This window comes from Globicephala melas, chromosome 16 (assembly GCF_963455315.2).
Source record: "Globicephala melas chromosome 16, mGloMel1.2, whole genome shotgun sequence".
Taxonomy (NCBI): Eukaryota; Metazoa; Chordata; class Mammalia; order Artiodactyla; family Delphinidae; genus Globicephala; species Globicephala melas.
The window spans coordinates 48062648-48077198 of record NC_083329.1 but is presented as its reverse complement, the minus strand read 5'-3'; the positions used below and the strand labels follow the sequence as shown (position 1 = coordinate 48077198).

Below are 14551 nucleotides of genomic sequence, written 5' to 3'. Positions count from 1 at the left end.
TAATTTTGCCCCAGGGGATCCTTCCAATGTTTTTGAAAACAGCTCCAGAGAGAGCTGTTTGTTAACAAATTTAAGCCTCAGCTATTTTAGAAAATTATTCCAATTAATGAGAAGTTCTCAGGGTTGATAGAAACCACACGTGCACGCACGCGAACACACACACACACACATACGTACACGCTCGCACATATTGCATCCCATCTGTTTGCTACACCTCTAGTGACAGGGGCTCATTACCTCCCAAGCCCACCTTTTTCATCTGTAGTAATGACCTGACCTTACCCTTAGAAAGCTTTTCCTCTGGATGACTGCAAGTCTCTCTTCCTTTGTACTTCCTTGGACCATAGAGAACAAATTGATTCCCTTTTTAATATGGTAGCCCTTTACTATGTGAAGAAATTTTTTTTTGTACCGCTTTACTCCCCATACCCTATAGTCTTTGCCCAGTGAAAATAGTAGTTCAAAATGACTTCAACGGCCCCTTATAATCACCAGCTTTAGAGTTACTCACTCTTCAGTTTCTCAATGTAAGATGCAGAATTGACTGTGGTCTGGCCAGAAGAAAAGAAAAAAAAAAAAAGAATTAGTAACTCCTTTCCCTTTTCCTAAATGCAGCCAAATCTCATGTTAGAGGTTTGATTGTCGTACCATATTCTTGAAATATATGGAGTTTTCTGTCAGCTGAAATCCCCATGTCTTTCACTCATGCTTCTACTCATCCTTCTCTCTTCCATTCTTTATTGGTGCTGTTGGTTTCTTGACACAAACAAGTAGGTGGGAATGGAATGAGTTTTGTTACACAATTGTCACATACTTGTCTAAGTTAAATTTCATTGTATTAAAATTAATCCTTTGCTCTAATTTGTCAGGATTTGGGGGATGCTGATTTGTTTGTCTCTTCCAGTTTTATGCTCTTTGCATATTTATCAACCGCACTACAGTACACTGTTTAATCACTTTAAAATGTTGGAAGAAAGACCTCTCTGTGGTTAAAGCACTGAGCTCGACAGTAGTAACCAGTGTCTCGCAGGCCCCCTCAACTAGATGTGTCCCAAATGAATTTATCAATGTAATTTAGTTGTTAAGCTTGACAATCTGTGTTCAGATAGACATGCTGCCTCTTGCTAGCTGTGGAACTTTGAGCCGGGAGCTTTACTCTCAAGTTGTTTTCTCATCAGCAAAGGAGTTCTTAAGGGTCAAATGAGAGGTAGCATATATGCAGAGAGTTTAGCACAACTGGCACATAGTAAGGACTTAGAAAACGTTAGCTTTTACCATATTGATGATGTAACCAAGCAGGCTTTAAACTGGGTTACGCATATACCTGGGTGCACACAGACTACATTACACAAGGATCACATAGGCACATGGATAGTTTTAAGGGGATCGGTTTACCTATCATGAACTTCCACAGGTCCTATTGCTTAATATTGATCTGCCTGAGACCAGAGCTTCTTAAGCAATTTCTCTTTTCCTTCCTTCCTTTTCACCATCAGCCTTGTCACAGTTTCCAGATTAGTGGCCTGGAATGTAAATACTCAAGTTTCCAAACAGTGTTATAATTCGAAATCTAAGTATCAGTGTGGGGAACTCGGGGATAGCAGATATATTTGCGTATCTGGTAGTTTTTCATTTTTTGCTTTCAACCAATTTGCTAGATCATGTAAAATAATTCTTCCTAATAGGATCATTATAGGAGTTTTAGCATACGATTAGAAGGTCTCTAAAGAATTATGGGACAATGGTATAACTAGTTCCTTCCATTATCATCTTTTTGTTTATGTGAACAAAGAATCTTAGTACTGACCCCAAAAAAGGAAAAGATAAAAATAGGATTAAACTTAATGCCAAACTTTCGCAATCTAGCAATAAGTAATTATCCATGAATTTATGAAGTAGTTTTTTTAAAAGTGTCATTCATCTCATACCTCTCCAATAAAATTTTCTTTTTATATTAGTATTTTAATAAAGATTATAATATATATACAGTTTTGATTAATTTTATACTAATAATAATTGTGATGATAAATCAAACCAAAATAATTTTTTGACTTAAAGACATACTATCACAGGAAATAAAATAGATTATATATGTTTATTTTTCATGTGGAGAATTATTTATCAAGATACATATTACATTAGGACAATTTTTTTTTAACATCTTTATTGGAGTATTATTGCTTTACAATGTTGTGTTAGTTTCTGCTTTATAACAAAGTGAATCAGCTATACATATACATATATCCCCATATCTCCTCCCTCTTGCGTCTCCCTCCCACCCTCCCTATCTCACCCCTCTAGGTGGTCATAAAGCACCGAGCTGATCTCCCTGTGCTATGCAAGCTGATCTCCCTGTGCTGTGCGGCTGCTTCCCACTAGCTATCTGTTTTACATTTGGTAGTGTATATATGTCTATGCCACTCTCTCACTTCGGCCCAGCTTACCCTTCCCCCTCTCCATGAACATTAGGACATAATTATTGTGGAAAATGTGGAAACGGAATAGGAGCTCAAGGAGCAAAAGGAACACTATAAAATTTTCAATTGTTAAAGAAGCATTTTGACCATTTATTTTTTTAAATAATGATAATGGGTATTGAATTGCTATATTATTTAGATTCTACTGAATAGATTTAAGAGTTATTTTAATTTTATTTTAAAATATGTGCAATATACAAGGAATTATCAATACGTTCTTTGCAGCTATTTATGATGAAAAATTTTAGGTGTCAGTCTAAAAATGTATGAGGGGATACATTGTTTTTCAGAATTCATTCAGGGGTTACACAGACAAAACATGTTGACCACCACTTATCTTACTTTCTGTGTATCTTGCTCTACCTCGCTCTTAATTTACCTGGCACCTCATCTGAGCAGAACAGCTCTGCTACTTTTACCTAAGCTTTTTCCTCCCAGTGCTTTCACATACTGTCAGGTTTGAATCAAAACAAGTTCAAGTGATAATCACCATGCTTCACCCAGACCTTGATTTTCCCTCACACAATCCAGTCTCTGTAGGTAAATCTGGCTTATTCTGTTTCTTCCAGTAGGATGAATTATTTCTCAGAAACCGCACTGCCATCTCTTGTAATTTGGTTTCAGTTCCTTTATCGTGTACCACTCCCCCTCACCTGCAACCCCCCCATTCAAGCTCACTAAATAAGTTAGAATCTCCTATTTTGTGAATGCCAAGTGAGTTTTTTCCCCACAAGGATTTTTATTGCCCACCTAAATCCAGAGATACAAATGGACTTGGGTGGAGCATGGGAGTAGGGAGTGCAGGAACCGGAAAGGTTGTGTCACCCAACTTCATAATCTAGACACACGTAACTTTTGCCTACCCAGATACGTAGTTAACCTACATAAGAAAGATGTGAGTTTCGTGTTGCTTGTTCTCAGTGAAGCCACATTGAGTCTTCCAGGAGATTACAAACATTTGTGACTTATTCTAGAATGTCAGCTGGGATCTGTGTCACATTCACTAGAGGAAGAAGAATTAATTTATTGAACATTTACTATTTGCATTTAATATGCTGAGTGCTTGGTATATTTTACCGCATTTTCCCCCAGTTACCCTATAAGGCAGGTATTTTTTATCCTCCGTCTTATAGCAGAGGAAACTAAAGCCCAGAGAGAAGTAAGTTCATTGCTCAGGGTCACAAAGTTAATAAATGGCAAAGCTATGATTTAAGCTGTTTGATTCCCAAATCTTTGTTGTTTCCATAATACTGTGCTGCCCCCAATCTGTTGTTGGCAAAGTCTTTCTTTCCCTTTTAAAAGTAATATAACATTTAGCTATCTAGTTTACAGCACTCCTCGTTTTTAAAATCTTTAAATCATACCACTTTCAGCCTTCTCCCAAGTGCTCTCAACTTCCTGTGATGTAATTCACCTAGCTGAGAAGATGGGAATTCAGACAGAACACAGAAACATTGTAGGGTCTCTGCATACTTCTGGGATACCAATCCCACTTACTGGCGTTTGGTCTGCCTTCTTCATTCCTGCAATCATCCTTGATAGAGAAGACTGGAACAAAACGAGAGTTAAGGAAGTGTTCATTTTCTTTGTCCTCCATTCCCTAGTATTTTGTCGGCAATACTACACCCATTGCTTGGTGGTCTTCCTTCTAGCACTGCCAAAAACCCCTTCCTGATTTTTCTTTACATTTTCTGTCCTGCAAGGCTGAGCTCATTTTGAACTTTAGCCATACTGGACTATTCTTGGATGCTTCACGCTTCTTTTATTCATCTTAGTTGTATACTCTTCATTCCATCCTTCATGTAAGTTTTCTCTAGATCTGGGATATTTTTTTCAGAGTCACCTGTGTAACTTCTGACATGTCTCTCTTTTCTCTTTCTTTTTATGATCATTTAAAAGTAAAAACAATTGTTAGAAAGTTAAAAATTTAGGTAAAATGTAAAACTTGTGCTTTTGGAGGTTTCCAAGTACTCTTGACCCATCTTCTCTTTTCTTATATAATCTCAAGTCCCTTATAGAATCCCATATAGATTCCCCTATGGAATCTCATTTTCACATTTTTAAAGGAACACCTGATTATACCGAGGTTTCTCCTTTCTGCCCATCTGATATTTAAGAATAAGAAGGTTGATTTCTGCTTATATTCTTGCTACTTCTGTGATGACAGACAATTCCTTTCTGTTACTGTTTTGGTCTAGAATGGCACTTCTTGCAGGTAGTGCTGAAATGTCAGCATTCAAGTTAAGAACTTCTCAAATACTGTACTTTTAATGAAATAAAACTTCACATACAATTTTTGGTATCTGTTCCCATGACTACAGTCTTTCCCTGTGCTCATTTTCTGATGTATTAGGGACACATATCTGGTTGGTGGTCTCCCAAAAACTCTCAGAAATATTGTTTCTGTATTTTGACCTTATCCTCACCACGTACACTTCAACTTGCTTCCGTATCAGGTTCATTAGTTTCCACATTGTTGTTATAGGCAGCATCAACTGTATCTTCTGCCTACTTGACTACCTTTTCTAACCTGTCATTTCTTTGGCCTAGGACACGCTCCACTTTTTAGTCAGATCTTAAGTCTCATCCAACTAAGTCTCAATACTCCTATGAGATCATATTTACCCTGCTAGTTTATCACTGTAATAAAATGTATTACCCATGTTTTTTAGGAAAAGATCTCATGATTTTAAATACTTTTTTACTAAAAACAAATGAATAAGTCATATCTTAAGATATGCCAAATTTTGGGTGAAAAATATATATAAACTTTTGTTTATCTGTAATTAAGTTATAGTCTAGTGTTCTAACACACCATCCACATACATACATTCTCCTTAAGAAAAAACATTTTAGAGTCTTTACAACACTATTTCACCATAGATTTAAATTTTTCAATAATCACTTTCACACAAACTTAGCAGGTCCTTTTCACTCACTGAATTATAAACTGTATTTTATGAATATTTTAAAAATTAATTATCAGTTTCGTGTATCAAATTTTTTCTAATTTTCTTCCTTTAGGATTCACCAAAAGCCCAGCTACGCCGGACAATAGAATGTTGTCGGACCAACTTATGTAACCAGTATTTACAACCTACACTGCCCCCTGTTGTTATAGGTAGGTTAGCAGAGAAAAGTGCAATCATGATTCTCAGTAAAATATTTTCTCTGGTTTTAACAATAAGCAAGCTTTCTAGAGTTCAACACTACAAGTTATTTTTTCCTTTTAAGATGTGATCGAAAGATAATATGTCTTTTTCATTGTTTACTTCCATTATCAGGTCCATTTTTCGATGGCAACATTCGATGGCTGGCTTTGCTCATTTCTATGGCTGTCTGCATAATTGCTATGATCATCTTCTCCAGCTGCTTTTGTTACAAGTAAGATAATTATTTTGATGCAAAATATTTTGTTGACTATTAGATATAAACAGTTGTTCTTAAAGCCAGTAGGCAGAAACCATTGACACTGAATGTATTTCAGGAACCATTAACTTGTATTTTCTGGTTATCTCCTTTAATTAACTATATTATAGTTTTCTTAAGGGAACAGAAGACCTTACTACTAATCAATTAATTGGACACAACATTATACTTCTTGTTATGTTCACGAGTACTTAAGGTTTTCTTATTTATAGAATATTGAACTTTCTTATATCTAAATTTAAAAACCTGTCCCAAGAAATCAACTGTATGTATTATCATTCTTTAGTTATTTGGCAGTTCAGAATTGTTTGCGTTTAGTCATGATTTCAGAAGACATTTGCCAGAAGAGCAATAAGAGGAGGGCATAAACTTCAATAATAAAATATTATCTTACTGGCACATGAATAAACAGAGAGATCAGTGGAATTCGTTACTAGACCCATAAGTAGACCCAAGTATATAAAGAAAGTTACTATATGATAAAGGTAACATTTCAGATCACTGAGGAAAAGTTGGCTTATTCAGTAAATGGATTTGGGAGTGGATAGCTATATGGCAGAAAATGAAGTTGAATCAATTCCGTACACTGAAATAAATTTTAGCCAGGTTGGGGTGCTCGCTCTCCCTTTCTCTCTCTCTCTCTCTCTCTCTCTCTCTCTCTCGCGCGCGCGCGCTCTCGCTCTCTCTATATATAAACTATATATATAAACTGAATTGATTAAAATACTAGAACAAACCTTGGAAGAATTTTTTTAAATAATCTGAGTCTGACACAAAACTTACAAGCAAAAAAACCAAAACCTTAAAATTAAAAAAGAAAAGATTGATGGTGTCAACTACATAAAAATAAAACTTTACTATGTGGTAGAAACCACCATAAATGGTCAGAAGACAGACCAACAGTGAAAAATATCCGCAGCTTATATTACAAAGAGCTGATTTCTCAAATATAAAGAGCTTCTATAAATCAAAAAGAAAAAAATCAATTCAGTGGGAAATAAGGCCCCCAAAAATGAGCATATATTTTACCTAAAGAGAAATACATATGGCTCTTAAAAGAAAAATAAAAAGATGACTTAAGAATACTCATAATATGAAAAATATAAATTAGAATTGTACTGAGATATTTTTTACCCATTATACTGGCAAAGATTCAAATGTTTGATAATAGACTTTTTAGATAAAGAAGTAGATTGAGCATACTTACTTTTGTTGTGCCCCACTAAAACAGCAATAAAGAGTTTTTAACTTTTTTGTCCAACTAGGACAAGGAGACAAGATAACAGCAAAAAGCTGTAGAACCTGTGAAGCTTATGGATGAGTAGTGACTTTGTAGACCTAAGAAATCTGAATCCCAGGCTAGAAAATGAGACAAACAGCAACCAGTTTATACTGTAAAATTCCCCAAGAAGCTCAATTGGCAGTAGCAGTTATCTACGGTAGTGAAGTTGAGGGGGACAGTAAAACCAAGAGGATTGCTTGAAAGTCTGTTTTTAGAAAGTCAGATGCTGTATTAGTTGTGCAATACTGCATTAAGAAATCACTCCCAAACTTAGTGGCTTGAAACAGCAGTTATTATCTCTCATTGTTTCTGTGGGTCAGGACTTCAGGAGTGACTTGACAGTGGCTCAGATGTCAGCAGAGGCTGCGCTCACCTGGAGGCTTGAGTGGAGCTGGTAGATCCCCTTCCAAGATAGCTCGCTTTCGAGGCTCACAAGTTGGCAGGAGACCTTAGTTCCTCTGATGTGAGGCTCTCTACTGAGCTGCCTGCATGAGCTTCCTCACAGCATGAGGCCTGGCTCCCCCGCACCCCCAGAGTGAGTGATCCAGGAGACCAAGGTGGAAGCTGCAGTGCTGTTTATGAGCTAGACTCAGAAGTGACACCATCACTTCTGCCATATTCTGTTGGTCACAGAGATGAGCTCTGCTTTATGGAAGGGAAGTAAACAAGGCAGGCATACCAGGAGTTGAGAAATTTTGTGGGCCATTTTGGATGCCAAGTACCACAGATGTTGAGATCCCTACTCTTTTTCTGAATAATGATGTGACTTTCCACCATCTCTCTAACAGAAGGCTAGAAGTGTAGTCTCTGAAAAGAACAAAAATGTTCTTAGCTATGGTATCCCATTATTGAGGGTGAGGTATTATAATAAAAATAAGGAGGTAAAGTGAATATTTACATACTAATTTGTGGGCCCCCCTACCCTCCAGAACCCTGCTAACCAAGCATGTTCCCTCTAGATAACATATAAGATTGTTCTTGGGGAAAATCCATCTAGCCCAAGAAAAAAGACCTGAGTATTCTGTCTCTAGTAAGTCCAGTGAAATGGCCCAAGCAGATTGTCTTACAGTGAAACCTGTAATCAGTAAGCCCCAGTCGCATACTAGTAGCTGCCAATCAGCCAGTGAAGGGCACTGATCCCTGAGAAACAGGAAACAAATGAGGTGAGTCTTGTGATTGCCCAGCTTACTCCCTGAAGAGAGTTTCTGGCTGCGGGACACAGGAAGAACTCAGGTGTAGCCCAGCAGACACCGAATCGAGGAGATACAGCTGAGAGTCTGGGGAGAGAGCAGCAGCTATAGTTCATAGGTACAGAGTACTGGAAAGGAGAGTTTCACAGAGAAAGAACTCCAGACATCTTCAGAACGTTCCCATAGAATATTCAGCTGAATCGTGATCAGTGTGTTCAAGTGAGGAAACCACCTAAGGCTGGGAAAGAACGGCTGAAAAGATGGAAGGAAACAGTATTCAGTGCTCACACAAGGCTGGGGATAGTATCTGTTCCCACCAGCTATGTGACTTGAAAACCTCATAATTCATGGGGTTTTGGTTATAGTACCCAGAAGGGTCTTGCCTCAGTATTGGAGAATAATTAGCCAGCTGTCTGACTTGGGACAAATGATGAGCCTCTGGGCCATGGTTTTCTCTTTTGTAAAATGGAAACAATAGTACTTACGAGTTTAATAAAGATGAAGTAAGTCATAGAACAGTGCCTGACACACACTCAAGATCAATAAAAATGAGCTGTTGTTTTTTTTAACATGTATCAACATGGGTAAATATGTAATACATAAGGAGTTTTTTAAAGCATGATGTAAAATATTAATACAACATATGCCATTTGTGTCCAGAGGAACGATGTTGTTTATGTGTATATACTTTTATGGTAAAGGTATAAATACATAGATAGGAAGGATATAACCACCTTCAGGGTAGTGTTTGTCTCTTAGGAGTAAATGAGGGAAATGGAATTATGAGGGAAATGGCTGCAGCTGCAAATATTTTAATGTTTATTTATTTAAAATATATCTAAAATAAACATAGCATAATGTCAATATTTATTAAATTTAAATGGCTTACACATGGGTGCCTAATAAATTAATCTCTACCTTCCTACATGTTTGAAACATTTCATAATTTGAAAAAATTTTAAAAAGCCTTTGAAAATATTAGAATGAATTAAGTGAACTTATTTGATTTCTTTTCCATAAACTCTTTTTTAAAATGGAAGTATATTTATTGTTCATTTTGATACAAAACTACGTGCTTACAAATTCAGATGAAAATACATATGTAAAGTAGAAAGTAAATATTCCTACATTCCCAGCAATAACTATTATATACAACTTGATATATTTCTGATCCTTTTAGACAAGTATAGATACATATAATTTTTAAATGTTTATAGCTAGGATCATACTTTACATGCTGTTTTTTAATCTGTTTTTTTCACTTGCCAATGTACCATGGACGTCTTTCCGTTTTAAGATAGTATATATCTCTCTACCTCATAAACTCCATTTCTGGACATTATTTTAACAGAGGATATATTTTTCTATGATAAGACTAATTTGGATATGAACCCATGTGATGAAGGAAGGATAATAGTGTCAACAACCTCAAGATTTTTCTTACCTTAGAATTTTATAGTTTTAGAATGTTAATGTAGATTATTTTCTGCTTTTTTGAAAGACATTATTGCAAGAGCATCTCAAGCAGACGCCGTTACAATCGTGACTTGGAACAGGATGAAGCATTTATTCCAGTTGGGGAATCATTAAAAGACCTTATTGACCAGTCACAAAGTTCTGGTAGTGGATCTGGACTACCCTTATTGGTAAGCTGAAATGTCATATAAACATGAATGGTTTATTAATACAGAATGTGTTGTCATATGATGGTAGACGGCTTAATAATTACATATTAGGGGACTTTACTAGACACACTTTTTTCCCTTATTTAGAAAGATGGTTACAGTAATGCAAGATGAAATTAGTTAAAATAAGAAATATGAAATAAGAAAAATTGAATAAAGTAAGGTAGAGTCACAAGCAAGGTTAAGAGAGAAAATGTGGTCATGAAGTGCTATGTAAGTGTTAACATAAGCTCACAGGTTTGTTTTTTTTTTGTGGTCCGCGGGCCTCTCACTGTTGTGGCCTCTCCCGTTGCGGAGCACAGGCTCTGGACGTGCAGGCTCAACAGCCATGGCTCACAGGCCCAGCCGCTACGCGGCATGTGGGATCTTCCCGGACCGGGACACGAACCCGCCTCCCCTGCATTAGGCAGGCGGACTCTCAACCACTGTGCCACCAGGGAAGCCCAGCTCACAGGTTTTTAACAGCCAACTTGAGGAATCAGGTGTAAAATACCTTGCATCTGTAAGGTTAAACTGATTGGTTGGGAGAAGCATAACTATTTCAGATTCTGAAATCAAAAGGAAGTTACTCCCACAGATCATCGTCATAGAGAGGATACTTCCCTCAATATAATACTGTGTTACCAAAACACAATTCATAAAAATGATGTTAAAGCGAGTTGTAAATAATTCTAAGAGAATTACATGTATAGAAATATTCAGACTTAGGGGTCAAGGGGACCCTTATAATAAATACTAGATATCTAGATAGATTTTAAATTCTGTGTTTAGTTGGTTTGTTTAAAGTAAATACATTGGTCTCTAATTATAAAATTCATTGAATCAGGTAATTCTGTAATTGAATTGGAAAGGACAGTGCAGACAACATGATTGTCTACATAGAAAATCTCAAAGATGATAACATAAAGCTACAACAACCAATAAGTGAGTTTATCAAGGTCATTGTACAAAAATCATTGAATTTATGTACACTGGCTATAAACAATTAGGGAATAAAATTTTAAAAGCACTATCATTTAAAATACCATCAAAAACGTGAAATATTTTGGAATAAACTTAAAATTTATGTAAGACCTGTACACTTAAAATCAGAAAACATGGGGCTTCCCTGGTGGCGCAGTGGTTGAGAGTCCGCCTGCCGATGCAGGGGACACAGGTTCATGCCCTGGTCCAGGAAGATCCCACATGCCGCAGAGCGGCTAGGCCTGTGAAGCCATGGCTGCTGAGCCTGCGCGTCCGGAGCCTGTGCTCCGCAACGGGAGAGACCACAACAGTGAGAGGCCCGCATACCGCAAAAAAAAAAAAAATCAGAAAACATTGCCAAAAGAAATGAACAAAACCCCTAATAAGCGTTAAGGTTTTTAACCTGTTTTTGAATCAGAAGACTCAGTATTAAGATTTCAGTTATCCTAAAACTGATTTATAGTTTCAATTCAATCCAAATCAAAATCAGAGCAAACTTTTGTAGAAATTGATGAGCTTATTCTAACAATTATTTGGAAATGCAGAGGACCTAGTAGAGCCAAAACAATTTTGAAGAAGAAGAATAAAGAGGATTCACTACCTGATTTCTGGGCTTATTGTACAGCTACAGTAGTTAACACTATGTGATCCTGGCATAAGGATAGGTATGTACATCAGTGGAACAGAATACAGTCTAGAGATGGACGCACACATGTGTGATCAGTTGATTTGGATGCCAGAGTAATTCAGTGGGGAAAAGAGTCCATTCAACAAATGGTGCAGGAAAAATTGGGCATCCATTTGCCAAAAGGTGAATCTTGACCCTTATCTCACTCCATATACAAAATTACCTTGAAATGGATAATAGACCTAAATGTAAAAATTAAAGTATAAAACCTTTAAAAGAAAATGTTTTAGAAAATTATTGTGACTTTGAGTAAAGATTTCTTAGGACACAAAAGGCAAGAGTCACTTTAAAAAATGATAAATTGGTCTTTCTTAAAATTTAAAACTTTTCCTATTCAGAAGACACTGTTAAGAAAGTGAAAAAATAAGTCACAGACTGGCAAAGGAGTTCAGATAAAGAATTTGTGTTGCAGAATATATGAAGAATTTTTACAACTCAGGAATGAGACAACCCAATTGTTTAAAAATGGACAAATGATTTGAACAGACACTTGCCCAGAGAAGATGTAAGAATGGCAGATAAACACATGAAAAGATGCTCAGCATCATCAGGGAAATGCAGATTAAACACAGTGAGATACTACACGTTCACTAGTATGACAAAAACTGAGAATATTAAGTGTGGAAAGGAATATAAATCAGGGCTTCCGTGGTGGCACAGTGGTTAAGAATCTGCCTGCCGATGCAGAGGACACGAGTTCGAGCCCTGGTCCGGGAAGATCCCACATGCTTCGGAGCACCTAAGCCCGTGCACTGCAGCTGCTGAGCCTGCGCTCTAGAGCCCGCGAGCCACAACTACCGAGCCTGTGTGCCACAACTACCGAAGGCCGCACACCTAGAGCCTGTGATCCGCAGCAAGAGAAGCCCGCGCACCACAACGAAGAGTAGCCCGCACTCACCGCAACTAGAGAAAAGCCCGCATGCAGCAACAAAGACCCAATGCAGCCGTAAATTAATTAATTAATTAATTAATTAATTAAATCAACTGGAAATCTCATATATTGCTGATTGAAATGCAGAATACAGCTACTTTGGGGAACAGGTTGATAGCTGACTAAAACGTTAAGCATATACTTTTTATACAGTGAAGCAGTCCTTCTGCTAATTGTTTACAGAAGGAATATGCAAACATGTCCATGCAAAGACTGACTGTGAATGTTCATAGCAGCTTTGTTCATAATAAATTGTAAACAACCCAGAAGTCCGTCAGTTGGTAAATGGATAAACAAATTGTGGTACATTCATTGAGTAGAATACTGCTTGTCAGTAAAATGGAACAAACTACTGATGCATGCAATAGCAACACAGGTAAATTTCAAAGTATTTTTTTTTTAATTTCAAAGTATTTTATGCTGAATGAAAGAAGCTAGATACAGAGGCTACCTATTGTATGTTTCCATTTATGTCATGTTCAAAACTGTAGGGAAAGAAAAGAGATCAGTCATGCCAGGGACTCAAGGTAGGTGGGGAGGTGATTGACTTTCAAGCGGTAAAGGGAACTTTTCTGGGTTATAGAAATGTTCTGTATCTTAATTGTGATGTTGGTGGTTACATAACTGTATACATTTGTCAAAACACAGTTCTCGAAAAGAGTGCATTTTAGTATATGTAAATTAGACCTCAATAATTCTGGCTTTCTAAAATGAAATCACAAAAGGAATTTGTAATAAGTGATACATAAAGTAAGTCAGTTTAGATGCTCATAAAATCTAGCCCATTTTAACTACATTTCCAACCGGGACCTTAGTGTTGTTTTTTTAATTTAGAATGGCTGCTAATGCTTCTGAAAATGAAAGGTAGCAATTTACTTGCCTGTTTCATCCAACAAATATTAATGAAAGCAGTATTGTACTTCACGTATTGTCCTAAATAAGTATCTGTATTCTGTGAGTAGTGGGGGATGGAATTCAAACAAATATGTATATAAATAATAATAAAATTGTAATTGTGATAAATGCAGCATCTGAGAAATATGTATGCTATGAAGGTGTTTAAGAGAGAAACAACACTCTTAAGTAAAGGGAACTGCACATGCAAAAAGATTGAGACAGGAATGAGCTTGAGTGAATTCTAAAAACTGAAACAAGGTAAATAAGAGGGGATTAGAGTCAATGATCAGGCAGGAGAGTTAGGCAGGGACCAGATCATGTAGGGTCTTACAGACTGAGTTGAGTATTTTTAACTGTCATTTAGATTTTGCTACATGATAAACCATCCCAAAGCTTAGTGGCTTGAAACAACAAACATTTGTTATTTTTCATGATTCTGTGGGTCTTCTGGGCAGTTCTTTTTCTGAATTTGCTCAGCTAGAGCCAAATGGTATAGTTTATGTACATGGCCAACAGTTGGTATGGTTTTGCTCATTTTGGTCACAGGGTGCCCTAGAATGGCAAGAAAGGGCAAGCCCCGGTGCACAAAGACTTTTCACTTGTTTTACAATTGCTATTGTTCTTTTGCCCAAAGCAAGACATGTAGCCAAGCCCAGAGTCTGGAGGAGACTACCCAAGGGTGTGTGTACTGGGAGGGGAATTATATAGTCCATTTTTGCAAACAGTCTGCCACATTGACTAACCTGTTATTTTGTGATTTTAGAATATATTGTACATTGTTTCATCTCCTTTTGAATTACAGTACAGTCCTCCCTCAGGATAGACCTCAGAGGTTGGTTCCAGGACCCCTTGTAGATACAAAAACGTACAGATGCTCAGGTCCCTTACAGTCGGCCTTCCACATCCAAGGATGCGGAACAGATATGCGGAACAGATATGACTGTGTATATGTTAATCTTCGAGTTGGTTGGTTGTATATACCATCCTTTTTTTTTTTTGCGGTACGCGG

The 14551-nt window shown here is 37.0% G+C and overlaps 1 protein-coding gene across 2 annotated transcripts in view; it reads left to right on the top strand.

Moving 5' to 3' along the window:
- The window catches only part of BMPR1A (bone morphogenetic protein receptor type 1A), a 142041-nt gene that overhangs the window by 116996 nt on the left and 10494 nt on the right, over positions 1–14551 (top strand). For both annotated transcript variants that reach the window (XM_030862811.3, XM_030862812.3), the window contains 3 exons: positions 5502–5598; positions 5762–5861; positions 9880–10024. In XM_030862811.3, coding sequence (XP_030718671.1) covers positions 5502–5598; positions 5762–5861; positions 9880–10024 — 342 coding nt within the window. The remainder of the gene's footprint in view (positions 1–5501; positions 5599–5761; positions 5862–9879; positions 10025–14551) is intronic.